The sequence below is a fragment of the Somniosus microcephalus genome, chromosome 7 (genome assembly GCF_052327205.1).
Source record: "Somniosus microcephalus isolate GS21.2 chromosome 7, FLI_Smic_1.0, whole genome shotgun sequence".
Lineage (NCBI taxonomy): Eukaryota > Metazoa > Chordata > Chondrichthyes > Squaliformes > Somniosidae > Somniosus > Somniosus microcephalus.
In genome coordinates this window covers 83624196-83637314 of record NC_140993.1, presented here as the reverse complement: position 1 = coordinate 83637314, position 13119 = coordinate 83624196, and the positions used below count along the sequence as shown (strand labels likewise).

General features: G+C 43.6%; 2 protein-coding genes across 2 annotated transcripts in view; one reads left to right on the top strand and one right to left on the bottom strand.

Annotated features, from left to right (window-relative positions):
* Positions 1 to 5478, bottom strand: part of pip4p2 (phosphatidylinositol-4,5-bisphosphate 4-phosphatase 2) — a 99208-nt gene extending 93730 nt beyond the window's left edge. Inside the window, exon 1 of the mRNA XM_085992690.1 lies at positions 5276 to 5478. Within this exon, the coding sequence (XP_085848816.1) occupies positions 5276 to 5384 (109 nt within the window). The 5' untranslated portion in view covers positions 5385 to 5478. The remainder of the gene's footprint in view (positions 1 to 5275) is intronic.
* A 3-nt stretch (positions 5479 to 5481) lies between these two features.
* The window catches only part of otud6b (OTU deubiquitinase 6B), a 61570-nt gene continuing 53932 nt past the window's right edge, over positions 5482 to 13119 (top strand). Inside the window, exon 1 of the mRNA XM_085992688.1 lies at positions 5482 to 5549. The gene's annotated coding sequence lies outside the window, so the exon portion shown is untranslated. The remainder of the gene's footprint in view (positions 5550 to 13119) is intronic.

The window sequence follows — 13119 nt, the reverse complement described above, 5'->3', positions numbered from 1 at the left end:
TCATTTATGTAATACCATATGTTCTCAGGATATCCCAAAGCACTTTACAACCAATGGATTACTTTTGAAGTGCAATCACTGTTGTTGTGCAAGTAATATTCTTGTGTAGAGATTATTTTCTTTTTGCCACCATCTACAGAAGCTAACTTGCTTAACTATATTTCCTGGTAGACTTCAGAGAGACTCCCTGATTTGAAAATCACAAGCTGGTAAATACTTTCAAAAAAAAGTTACTGGGAATGAACAGTTTTAAATAGCTGTTTGTTAAACTCAAAAAGCTGCAAAACACATCTGAACAAATATCACAAAATGTTTGTATTTGGATGGTCAGGTTTGCTGTCATTACTCCTCTGAAACTGAGCATAACTTCAGGATTTTGTGCATGGAACTCCCCTGCTCTTCTTTGAAATAGTGCCATGGGATCTTTTATGTCCACCCGAGAGCCGAGACGATTCCTCGGTTTAACGTCTCATCCGAAAGACGGCACCTCCGACAGTGCAGTACTCCCTCAGCACTGCACTGGAGTGTCAGCCTAGCTTTATGGACTTAAACCCACAACCGTCTGACTCAGAGACAAGTGTGCTACCAACTGAGCCATAGCTGACCCTGTGGGGAAAAAAAGATTTTTTACATTTTAAACAGAAAAGTATTTATGTGGAAAAACAATACCTAAGAAAAATAAGACTTGCATTTATATAGCACCTTCCACAACCACAGGCCAGCCAATGAAGTACTTTTTTGAAGTGCAGTCATTGTTGTAATGTCGGAAACATGGCAGCCAATTTGCCACAAACAGTGATGTGATAATGACCAAATAATTTATTTTAGTGATGTTGATTGAGGGATTAAATATTGGCCAGGACACCAGGGATAACTCCTCTGCTACGTCCAACTTGAGAGAGCAGAGAGGGCCTCGGTTTAATGTCTCATCCGAAAGTGACTGACAGTGTCAGCTTAGATTGTTGTGCTCAAGTCTCTGAAGTGGGACTTAAACCCACAACCTTCTGACTCAGGTGAGGGTGCTACCAACTGAGCCATGGCTGAGGTTATCATTCATTATTTTTTTTAGAAACACATGTATTGGGAGTGTGCTTTTCTGCTTTAAAAAAAATTTGATCAAAAAAAAATTCCTGAATGGCAAATACGGAACTGGAATCCTGGACACTAATGCCACAGATCAAATCCTCTAATTGCAATAAGGGAATGTTTTTAAATACTGAAAATACTCTACTTGTTTGAAATCAAGTATTTTACTTGTTTGAATTTGAAAACACTTTCCCCTCTAATAAGAACAGATAATATTTTACTGGGATTAAAATGTTTTTAAATTTCTTTAAATAATATATTTCTTAGTAGCAAATAAGGGTTGAAATATCTCAAAAATAAGGTAAATTCCCCTCCCCTATTAGGATGATTTTTTTTAATATAAAGTAGCTTTACTATTATTCTTATTTAATACATTTTTTGTGGTTAGAATAGATAATTACTGGGGGAACAAGTTTAAGATTAGAAAACTAGCAAATTGTGGGATATTTCATTTTATGAATTTATCAAGAGACAAACCATTAATAAGTTTTAATGAGGATGAGAATAATCCCAGTATATGTCCATCTTCTCCACATTATTGACTTAATGGGGCAGATTACTTGCCATTACCACCAGCGTACACCAGTTTATGGAAGGTAATGGCATGGGAAAAAGGACAAAGGCCCATAACTCCAGCTATTCACCCAATTTGCATACAATGTGCAATAGCAGCGAGCAAACATAGGTGTAGAAAGCACCCACCTGAAACAGGTGATTTCTTGAAAAAGATGAAATAATGCAGATGTAATATAACATCTTTCTGCCCTTTACGCTGGGCTCATGCCACTTCTAATTACAGTACTGTCAATGTAAATGAGCATACTGGGCTGCTAGGCACTGAGCAGTATACAGGAGAAAGTTTAAAAGGCCAGGAAGAAGATTTGTTCTATAGTTTCTAGACCGTAGCTACCCATCTTTCTGAAATTGTTTTGTCCATCTCCAACTCTTCCCCCCTTCGACTTCTCTGTCTCCATCTCTGGGGATAGGCTATTGACAAACATTCACTACAAGCCCACTGACTCCCACAGCTATCTGGACTACACTTCCTCCCACCCTGCTTCCTGTAAAGGAATCTATTCCATTCTTCCAGTTTTTCCATCTCCACCGCATCTGCTCTGATGATGCCACATTCCATACTAGTGCTTCCGACATGTCTTCCTTTTTCCCCAACCAAGGATTCCCCTCTACTGTGGTCGACATGGCCCTTGACCGTGTCCGTTCTATTTCCTGCACTTCTGCTCTCATCCCTTCCCCTCTCTCCTGGAACCACGATAGGGTTCCCCTTGTCCTCACCTTTCACCCCACCAGCCTCCACATTCAACGGATCATCCTCTGCCATTTCCGCCACCTCCAGCGTGATCCCACCACCAAACACATCTTCTCCTCACCTCCCCTTTCAGCATTCCGAAGGGACCGCTCCCTCCGTGACACCCTGGTCCACTCCTCTATCACCCCCAACACCCCCTCCCCTTCGCCCGGCACCTTCCTGTACAAGTGCAGGAGATGCAACACATGCCCTTTTACCTCCACCCTTCCCACTGTCCACGGCCCCAAACACTTGTTCCACGTGAAACAGCGATTTAATTGTACTTCTTGCAATTTAATATACTGTATTCGCTGCTCACTATGTGGTCACCTCTACATTGTGGAGACCAAACGCAGATTGGGTGACCGCTTTGCAGAACATCTCCGTTCAGTCTGTAAGGGGGACCCCGAGCTTCCGGTTGCCTGTCACTTTAATTCACTGCTCCACTCCCACTCAGACCTCACCGTCCTCAGCCTCTTACACTGTTCCAATGAAGCTCAACGCAAGCTCAAGGAACAGCACCTCATCTTTCAATTAGGCACTTTACTACCTTCTGGACTCAACATCGAGTTCAACAATTTCAGACCATAACCTCTGCCCCTATGTTTTTTTCTTTCCATTTATTTTATTTATTTATTTTTTCTCTCCCACATAGCAGCTGTCTTTCATTTTGCCAGTGCCATTTACACTTCATCTAGAGCCATCTTTTGTTTCTTAACTTGTCCCATTACCATCTCCTTTTGCCTTGCACCATCTCTTAATCTCTCAATGTCTCTTAATCTCTCCTGCCTTCCATCCTATCACAGACCTTCCCTTTTGTCCTTTCCTCCCCTCCCCCCTTTCCCTGCCCCTGCACTTGCTTAAAAACCTGTTCCATCTCCAGCTTTTTCCAGTTCTGACGAAGGATCATTGACCTGAAATGTTAACTCTGTTTCTCTCTCCCCAAGATGCTGCCTGACCTGCTGAGTATTTCCAGCATTTTGTTTTTGTTCTTTTTCTACTGTTTTTTTAGGTTCTCATGAGCTGCTGTGCCAATTGTCTTCATTTATTTTTGTCTCAGCACAATGGATTTCCCAATGGGAAATTCAGTATCTGAAGAGCTTGGAAGAGAAGCACCAATGAAGGAATGCCAGGCACATGCAGCTGCACAAGAAGCACTCTACACACACCCACCAGCATTTACAAGAAGAAGTGTACATAACTGGCTTCAGCAGATGATTCATACATACAGAGGCTCCAACTCTGAAAGTAGGTTGTGACAGCAGGACCAAGTTACCATGTGCATATGAAGGCCTGAGCTACCATTATGCTGAATAGTTTTTCAGAAATATCCTAATGACGGGATGTCAAACTTTATGCAATGCTGCATTAAAGAAGACATGCCAGGGTGATCATCGGCAAGCAAAATCTGATTGGCCACACCAGCCAAGTTGACACCAACAATATTTGCAGGCGTTGTCATGGCTGCCTCTTAGCAACTGAGGAACTGTCTTCACAAGAGTTGGGTCAGGAGGGAGACAGATGCAGAACTATGCTACCTGCTGTAAGGCTAGCTGCTGCTACCATGCATCAGAAGGCTGGTCAGCTGTGACCCTAAAGCCTGTCTCTACCTGTTTGGTGTTGTGGTCTAGCACAGAGGGCAACCTGCTCACAATCACCTCATGCAGCACCAATTCCACGTCAGCAGCTGTCAAACAGGGGGCCATGTGCTGGGCTGCTCTGGTACTTGTGTACACATGGGATTTCCTTTCACCATGTTTTTGTCTGTAATTTTTAATCCCCTGCCCCTTTGATAGTGTGTTTAGGTCTCTCTATGGCCTCGTTCCACCCTACTCCACAACCTCCTTCAGCCCTACAACTCTCTTAGAATTATCCAATCCTGACTCCAGTCTCTCGTGGCTGCCTGCCTTTCGACCCACTCCTCCAAATCTCTCCTTTTTTGACTCGACGTCCATTTTTCCTCACACCTCTGTGAAGCACCTTGGACGTTTTTCTACATTAAAGGCACTATATAGATGCAAGTTGTTGGATTCTGACAGGGTTTGCACCAGTTCTTAACCACTTAAAACTGACTCACAGCAGTAGACAAAAATAAGGTCTATATTGTCAACTAGACAAGTTAATGGAAAGCTTTTGCACAGTGAAGAGTTGGTCAATGTCGCCTATGTATTATTATATACATAAAAGTAAATTTCTGTAAGCGGTTATATAAAATACATGATTTAATATATTCAACCTATTCCAGTCTGCATTATCATATTCACAGCACGATTTCACAAGCAAGGCAGGGTTCCACAAAATATCTCGTGATTGTGCTTGAACATCCGCATGATCGAAATCGCCTTTAATTCGTGACCCTTGGTCAAGGAATGGTTTAAGTTTTTTATTATTCATGTGCTAGGTTCATTACGAACGCATTCACAATAAAAAACAATGAAGTTCTGCTGAAATCCTGCCGCAGCCGTTAGCACACAAACCTTTACGTAAATAGACAGTATTCACCGACATCCATAATGCTGACATCGCATTATACTTTTCACAATGTCCTGCAGATACTGTGGGTCCATCTGCAGTGAGCTCCGTGCGCACCAAAGCATCGCACATTGGGGTTTACCTCTGGACACCGACATGAAACGTATCCTTGCTGCACGGTCGGTTTTCCCATTGAAACCTTTCTTATTTTACTGCGGCTAGTTTGCCTAATGCCAGTGACATTGCTGCAATCTGTGGGAACGCCGATGCAGACGGACGAGAGTCGGCCTGCAGAGAACTGGGAGCTTCCTCGCCGCACAAGCTTGCATTTTGAGTGGGATTTTTCTTTTACAAAACTAACTGTTTTTTTATCTCTTTAATAATTTCTTCAATAAAGCAGCGTGCACTCACCCCGAGGACTAGGCTCCTCGACGTACAGAGGCGTTGTAGGAGTGACATTGCCAGAGTTATTTCCTGATAGCAGCGGAGATCGTTCATCCACCCCATCCGTATCAGCCATGATTGCAGCCCAGGGCCGCACAGCGGAAAATGAAAACACAAACGGGAGGAGAAAGAGAGGAACTCTGTACCGAGAGGGGTGGGGCTTAAATCAGTCACAAGGAAAAGGGGCTTGCACGGATCAGAGATGGAAGCGGGGAAACGACTCAAGTTAAACAAAGATGAAGTTAGTGGTCCTCTTTTTTTATTTGAACCTAAAAAAAAGAAAAACCCAATCCGACTGCAAATAAACAAAAGTTCAACCAAATCTCAACAAATCAAACCAAAATTTTGTGTTCCGAATTGATGATGCACTCCAGTATGAAGTTAGTGGTAGAGATGGACTGAAAGGAAAGGGGCTTAGGTTTAATCGCGGGAGGAGCGAGAAGAAAAGGGTTTAGGTTAATCACAAGAGGAGTGAGCAAAAATGCATACATCATTCACAGGGCATAGCTTTCACCAATCACAGATAACAACAACTTGCATTTATGTAGCACCTTTGCGTGGTAAAATGTCCCAAGGCACTTCACAGGAGCATTATCAGACAAAATTTGACACCAAGTCAAAGAAGGAAACAGGTGACCAAAAGCTTGGTCAAAGAGGTAGGTTTTAAGGAGCATCTTAAAGGAAGAGAGAGAGAGGTGGAAGGGCAGAGAGATTTAGGGAGAGAATTCCAGAGCTTAGGGCCTAGGTAGATGAAGGCACGGCTGCCACTGCTGGGGCAAAGGAAGTGGGGGATGCACAGGTGGCCAGAATTATTGGAGGGTTGTAGGGCTGGAGGATGTTAGAGATAGGGTGCGATGAGACCATGGAGGGATTTGAACACAAGGATGAGAATTATAAAATCGAAGTGTTGGTGGACTGGGAGCCAATTAGGTCAGCAAGCACATGGGTGAACGGGACCTGGTGTGAGTTAAAATACGGGCAGCAGACTCTTGGATAAGCTTAAGTTTATGGAGGGTCCAGCCAGGAAAGTATTGGAATAGTCGAGTCTGGAGCTAACAAAAGAATGGACGAGGGTTTCAACAGCTGATAAAAAAGAAAGACTTGCAGTTATGTCGTGCATTTCACAACCTCAGGATGTCCAAAGCGCTTTACAGCTCATAAAGTATTTTTGAAGTGTAGTCACAATTTAGGAAACGTGGCAGTCAATTTTGCGCACTGCAAGGTCCCAGAAACAGCAATGTGATGTTGGTTGAGGTTTAAATATTGGCTAGAACACCAGGGATAGCTTCCCTGCTCTTCTTCAAATAATGCCATGGGAACTTTTACGTCCACCTGAGAGGGAAAATAGGGCCTCATCTGAAAGATGGCACCTCCGACCGTGCAGCACTCCCTCAGTACTGCAATGGGAAATCAGCCTAGATTTTGTGCTCAAGTCTCTGGAATGGGATTTGAACCCACAACCTTCTGACCCAGAGGCAAGAGTGCCATTACTGAGCCATGGCAATGGGCTGAGGCAGGTGTGGAGACAGGTGATATTACGGAGGTGGAAGTAGTTGGTCTTGGTGATGGAGAGGATATGGGGTTGGAAGCTCAGCTCAGGGTCAAATAGGATGCTGTAGTTGCGAGCAGGCTGGTTCAACCTGAGACAGTGGTCAGGGAGGTGGGTGGAATCAGTGGCTAGGGAACGGAGTTCGTGGCGGGGGCCAAAGACAATGAATTCGGTCTTCGCAATGTTTGGAGGACATTTGATCTCATCCAGGACTGGATATTGGATGAGCGGTCTGAAAGCAGTAGAAAGGTCGAGAGAGGTGGTGGTGAGGTAGAGCTGGGTGTCATCAGCGTACATGTGGAAACCTGATGTTTTTTTAGTTGATATTGCCGAGGAGCAACATGCAGATGGGACATAGGAGGGGAGGCGGCCAAGGATAGACAGATGAGATGAAAGTAGAGTTTCACATCAAACAGGAAAAGTGAGGTATACATCATTCACAGGGCTAGTGAATGGGAATCATATGATGAGCAAAAACAACATATGAGGAACAGAGGATTTGCAACGAACCTGCATCTATATAAATAAAAAATCTCAAAGTACTTCTGACAATGAATTATGTTTTGAAATGGAGCGACTGCTATTATATAGATAAAAATGGCTGCCATTCTGTGCCAGCAATGACCCACAAACAGCAATGAGTTGAGGAATCAGTGATGAGGAGACATCAATTTAGAATGGTCACTAAAAGAGTTAGGAGAGAGAAATTTCTTTATGGCAGAGTTGTTGGAGCATGGAATGCTTTGTCACAGGGAATAGTTGGGGCAGACCATTGCACCCTTTAAGGGAAAAGTGGATAAATATTTGAAGGATATAGGGAGAGAGCATGGCAGTTTAATTAATTTTGGATTGCTCTAGAAAAGAAATGCAGCAAACATAATGAGACAAATAATCTCCATCTGTGTGGTAACTGTGGTTCTATGGAGATGTGAAGATGATTTCCACTAGTAACAGGGAGTGACAATTGTGTGAAAAACGAGGAGAGAAGGGGCTTCTATGAAACACAAGGAAATGTGTGGATCTACATTAGGGGCAACCACTGGTACTTGTGAAGAGAAGGCAGGGAGTCACCAGTCACAGGAGACAGCAGCATGCAAGGTAAAATGGAATTCATAAAAGGTAGAGATGCATGGGGGAAGGCAGTAATTTACACCAATCACAGGTGACAATAGTGCACCATAGGTGAATAGTGTCATTGGTGTGTTGCCTCCTGGATGTGAGGGTAACCTACATAGCAAAGAAAAATGTCTCAAGGAGGGAAACCAAACAGAAGTCAGAGTTCATATAGGAACCAATGATAAAGGAAAGAACAGGATGGAGGTCCTGCAGAGAATTTGTACAGTTAGGTTCTTGACCTGGAGAGCAATAATCTCAGGATTACTTTCAATGCCACATGCTGGGAAATAAAGATTAATATGTCAATGTGTGGCTCAAAATATTATGTAAACGGGAATATTTCAGATTACTAAAACACTTGAGACTAGTTCTGAGGCAGAGGGAAACTCTAGAAATGGGACAGGCTTCACCTGAAGCAGACCAGTACAAATGTAGAGTGTGTAAATAAGACAGTATGGAAGGACTTAAACTAATAAGGCAGTGGTAAGAAGAAAATAGAGCAGAAACAGAAAAAATAGCAGTTGTTAGAAATAGAAAAGATACAGAAGTGAGATGATATGCTCTGTTCAAGCACACCTTTTAGAATTGTACCCTTTAGTTTATATTGCTTCTCCTCGTTCTTCCTACCAAATATCACGGAGACCTGTTTCAACAATGACATCAGTTGGGTAAATGTATGGGTATACAGATTAATTATAAATATAGAATAAACAAACTAGGAGGGGGTGTAGTCTTTGGTGTCCAAGGGAACTTGACTATAATCAACATAGGCCTATTTGCTATGCAGACAAGATAGAAGCTCTGTGGATAGCGATGAAAGACATTGGGGAAAGGAAGCTAACTATTGGTGTCTGCTATAGATCACTAGGTTTAGAGGAGGGATTGGATCAAGAGCACCATAGTTAAATAAGTTCTGCTGAGATCATGCGCACTAGCGCTCTCCAGCACTGACCCTTCCAGCGTTTGTGGAGTCAGTAGAAAGGCACCTTATTAGTATGGGGCTGCTAGGTGCCCAGTCCACTACGGACTCATTTTTGGTTGTCGCCTGCCCCACGCTGCTGGAGCGTGCAGCATCTGCCATCTATCTGGGGAGGAAGAGGTTCCCAAGCCACATTCCCCTGCCTGCTGGCAATCCCATTTTGTATCCTTTGTACAAGGAGGCCAGTAGCATTTCTGAAAAGAAAAATGTCGTGCCAGCTTTGGGGTTCCAGATCACATTCACCCCCCAATCACGTGCTCTTCTAGAGGTCAGAATGCTGGTTCCCTTAATGACCTCCCAGCATAAGTAGTTTCTGACCCAGCCCATCTGACATGGCTTATTTTGTTGTGACGGACAAGCAGGAGAACCCCCATGGAATTTCACCCCCACCCCCCCATGTGCGTTAAAACAGCAACTGAAGAGCCATTCAAAACATTCCTTCAATAATGAGGCTACAAATTACAATTCTGCACTCATGGCACATGCTAGACTTGCCACATTAGTCCAGTCAATGGCACCTCATACTGGCATACCCCTATTTGGTTCTCCAGGTGCTGAATGGAATGTACTCATCAGCATACTGAAACAGAGATCTGTGATCTTGGCAAATCAAAAGTAAACTGCAATGTGGCTAACCCTTGTAACAGCTGTTACACCTGGAAGGATTTGGCACTAAAGAGTGACAAATCCCCAGGACCAGATGGTTTCCATCCCTGGGTTTTAAAGGAAGTAGGTGAGCACATTGCAGATGCCCTATCTACAATCTTCCAAAGTTCTCTTGATTCAGGAATTGTTCCTTTAGATTGGAAAATTGCACATGTCACTCTGCTATTTAAGAAAGGTGAGAGAGGGAAACCAGGGAATTATAGACCAGTTAGCCTAACATCTGTTGTCAGGAAATTACTAGCATCTACAATTAAGGATAGAGTGACTGAACACCTTGAAAATTTTCAGCTGATCAGAGAGAGCCAGCATGGATTAGTAAAGGGTAGGTCGTGCCTAACGAACCTGATTGAATTTTTTTGAAGAGGTGATTAAAGTAATGGACAGGGGAATGTCTATGGATGTTATTTATATGGACCACCAGAATGCATTCGATAAAATCCCTCATAAGAGACAGTTAGCTAAAATTGAAGCTTATAGAATTGAAGGCAACTTATTGACCTGATTAGAAAATTGGCTGAGTGGCAGGAGACAGAGAGTAGGGATAATGGGCAGGTACTCTAATTGGCAGGATGTGACTAGTGGTGTCCCACAGGGATCTGTTTTGGGGCCTCAACTATTCACCGTATTTATTAATGGCTTAAATGATGGGATAGAAAGCCACATATCCAAGATTGCCAATGACACAAAGATAGGTGGCATTGTAAGCAGTGTAGATGGAAGTATAAAATTAGAAAGAGATATTAATAGATTAAGTGAATAGGCAAAACTATGGCAAATGTGAGGTCATCCACTTTGGACCTAAAAAGGATAGATCAGAGTACTTTCAAAATGGTGAACAGCTAGAAACAGTGGAGGTCCAAAGAGACTTAGGGGTCCATGTACATAAATGTTATGAACAGATACAGAAAATAATCAAAAAGGTTAATGGAATGCTGGGCTATATATCTAGAGGACTAAAATACAAGGGGGTAGAAGTTATGCTGCAGCTATACAAAGGTTAGTCCACACCTGGAGTACTGTGAGCAGTTCTGAGCACCACACCTTAGGAAGGATATATTGGCCTTGGAGGGAGTATAGCGTAGATTTGCCAGAATGATACCTGGAATACAAGGGTTAAATTACGAGGAGAGATTACACAAACTAGGGCTGTATTCCCTGGAATTTAGAAGGTTAAGGGGTGATTTAAGGGATGAGTTTTCAAGATATTAAGGGGAACTGATAGAGTAGATAGAGAGAAACTATTTCTGCTGGTTGGAAAGTCTAGGACTTGGGAACATAGCCTAAAAATTAAGGCCAGATCTTTCAAGAGTGAAATTAGGAAATACTTCTACACGCAAAAGGTGGTAGAAGTTTGGAACTCTCTTTTACAAACAGCAGTTGATGCTAGGTCAATTGTTAATTTTAAATCTGAGATTAATAGATTTTTGTTAACCAAAGGTATTAAGGGATATGGGACAAAAGCGGACATACGGAGTTAGGGCACAAATCAGCCATGATTTTATTGAATGGCAGAACAGGCTCGAGGGGCTAAATGGTCTATTCCTATTCCTATGTTTCTAAGGAGTCTATGGCATACAAATGAGTGCTGTTGTCACATTTCTTGCGACTGATAGCACATTGCTGATGTTGCTCCATGGTTGCAGGTCTCCTCAAGGATATGGCACAATTCTTGAATAGCTTTCTCACACAACACTCTTTGGTGAAGTTCAGGTATCCCTATAACCTGCAACGGACATGTCACCTGGGGTGGTAATAAGCTCTGATGATTCTCCTTTAATGGACTTGGACCATCCTGTCTTTTATTTCCTGCTGCTCCTCTTGTTCCAACATGTCCAGCATACTTGAGGCCTGTTGCTATATGTTCTGCGCCTCTGATCAGCAATTTCTGTTTTGCTCTGTTCCATGTCTGCTCCTGAAGTAGTAAGGTATTTAAACCGTCAATCAAATGCGGTTTGGGAAATTGCTACAATGTTGACTCAAAAGATTAAGGGGTAGATTTTCCTGAACCTGTCGGGAAGAAGGCGGGACTTCAACTTTCGGGTTTTTGACCCGCCTACATCGACGTCCGGCCAATCCGCGCGATTTTCCCTTGATTGACCTTGTTAAGCCCGCCCAGCGGGCTCAGCAGGCCAATTAAGGGCCACCCGGCAACAGGTGACGTCACAGACTGCAATTTCATCTGTCAAGATTTCTTGACAGATGAAATATCAGCGCTTCACAGCTGTTTGAAGCTGTGAAACACTGACTGTTTGAGTTCTAACATGAGTCCTTCTGCACAGACTCAGATAGAACTCTCAGCAGGACTCAAAGCTGAAGGCTGTCACTTTTCACAGATCACAGCCGTTCAGCTTTAAGTTCCGGCTGAGTGATGGGCTCCTGACGGCTACAGGAAGAAAGGCTGTTTAGGTAAGTACAGGTAAGTAAAAGTTCTTTACACACTTTAGACACACCAAACACACTTACCTTTGCACTCATGCACACATCACTCACCTGAGCACCGACATCGCGACCCCTCCAACTCCTTCAACCCGACGGCCCACCTGCTCAACCTGGTGTGGTTTGGAGCCGTCGGGAATCCCACACGAAACCCCTCAAAGTAGGGATTAGGCTAAAAACTGCCTGTTAACAGGCAGTTAATTGGCACTAATCCCTTCCCGCCTGGTTTCGGCGGGTCCCAGTGCGGGGCAGGTACCCGCCGCCCCTGAAAGTTGCGTGGGGCGGGGTTTTGGGCAGGATGGTGTCGGGACCCCCAAATTCGGGATTTCCCCCCCCCCCCCCAACACGCCTGAAACCCCGCCCAACGGCTCAGGGAAAATCGGGGCCTAAGTGCTTGAGACTGTCAGCATGAACAAAGGAACTTTGTTTACATGAACGCTTTACAATATTGATTTAAGAGATTAAGCACTTGAGACTGCCAATCAATTACGGTTGGGCGTGACCACAGGACAATCAGATTGTTTACACTAACATCCAAGGGCTGTTTACTCAGCAATTAAGGAAATAGACATGTTTTCTTCAAACAGAGACAGCTTTATTCAACCCATCACAATGAATGGGGATACATTCAAAAACCCATCAGAAGGGAAATGGGTAATTCATCCAAAAACCCATCTCAATGAATGGGACAGATCGATTCCCTTTTGTATAGCCCAGGTACATCCGGATTTGGGTGGGAAGATTTTGGCTCCAAATGGGGTATAAGATAGCTTCTCAGGAAGCCATCTCTCTCTCTCTCTGCAGCCTCGCCTCCATGCCCTATCTACAACTCAGGAGCCCGCCCAAGGGAGTGGAATACCAGCAGTTACTTTTAAACACTGGGGTATCTCCATTTCAGGGTGGTGAAGAATCTAAGACTGCAGGGGCACGGAGCAGGCATTTCACTGGTGAGCATAGTTTTTCTGGCCCATCACAAGGCAACTTAGATAGGTATTTAGGGGTGGGAATTAAGGAGGATTTTGTTAAAACTGTAAACTTAGTCAATTTTCCCTCATTGTGTCCATT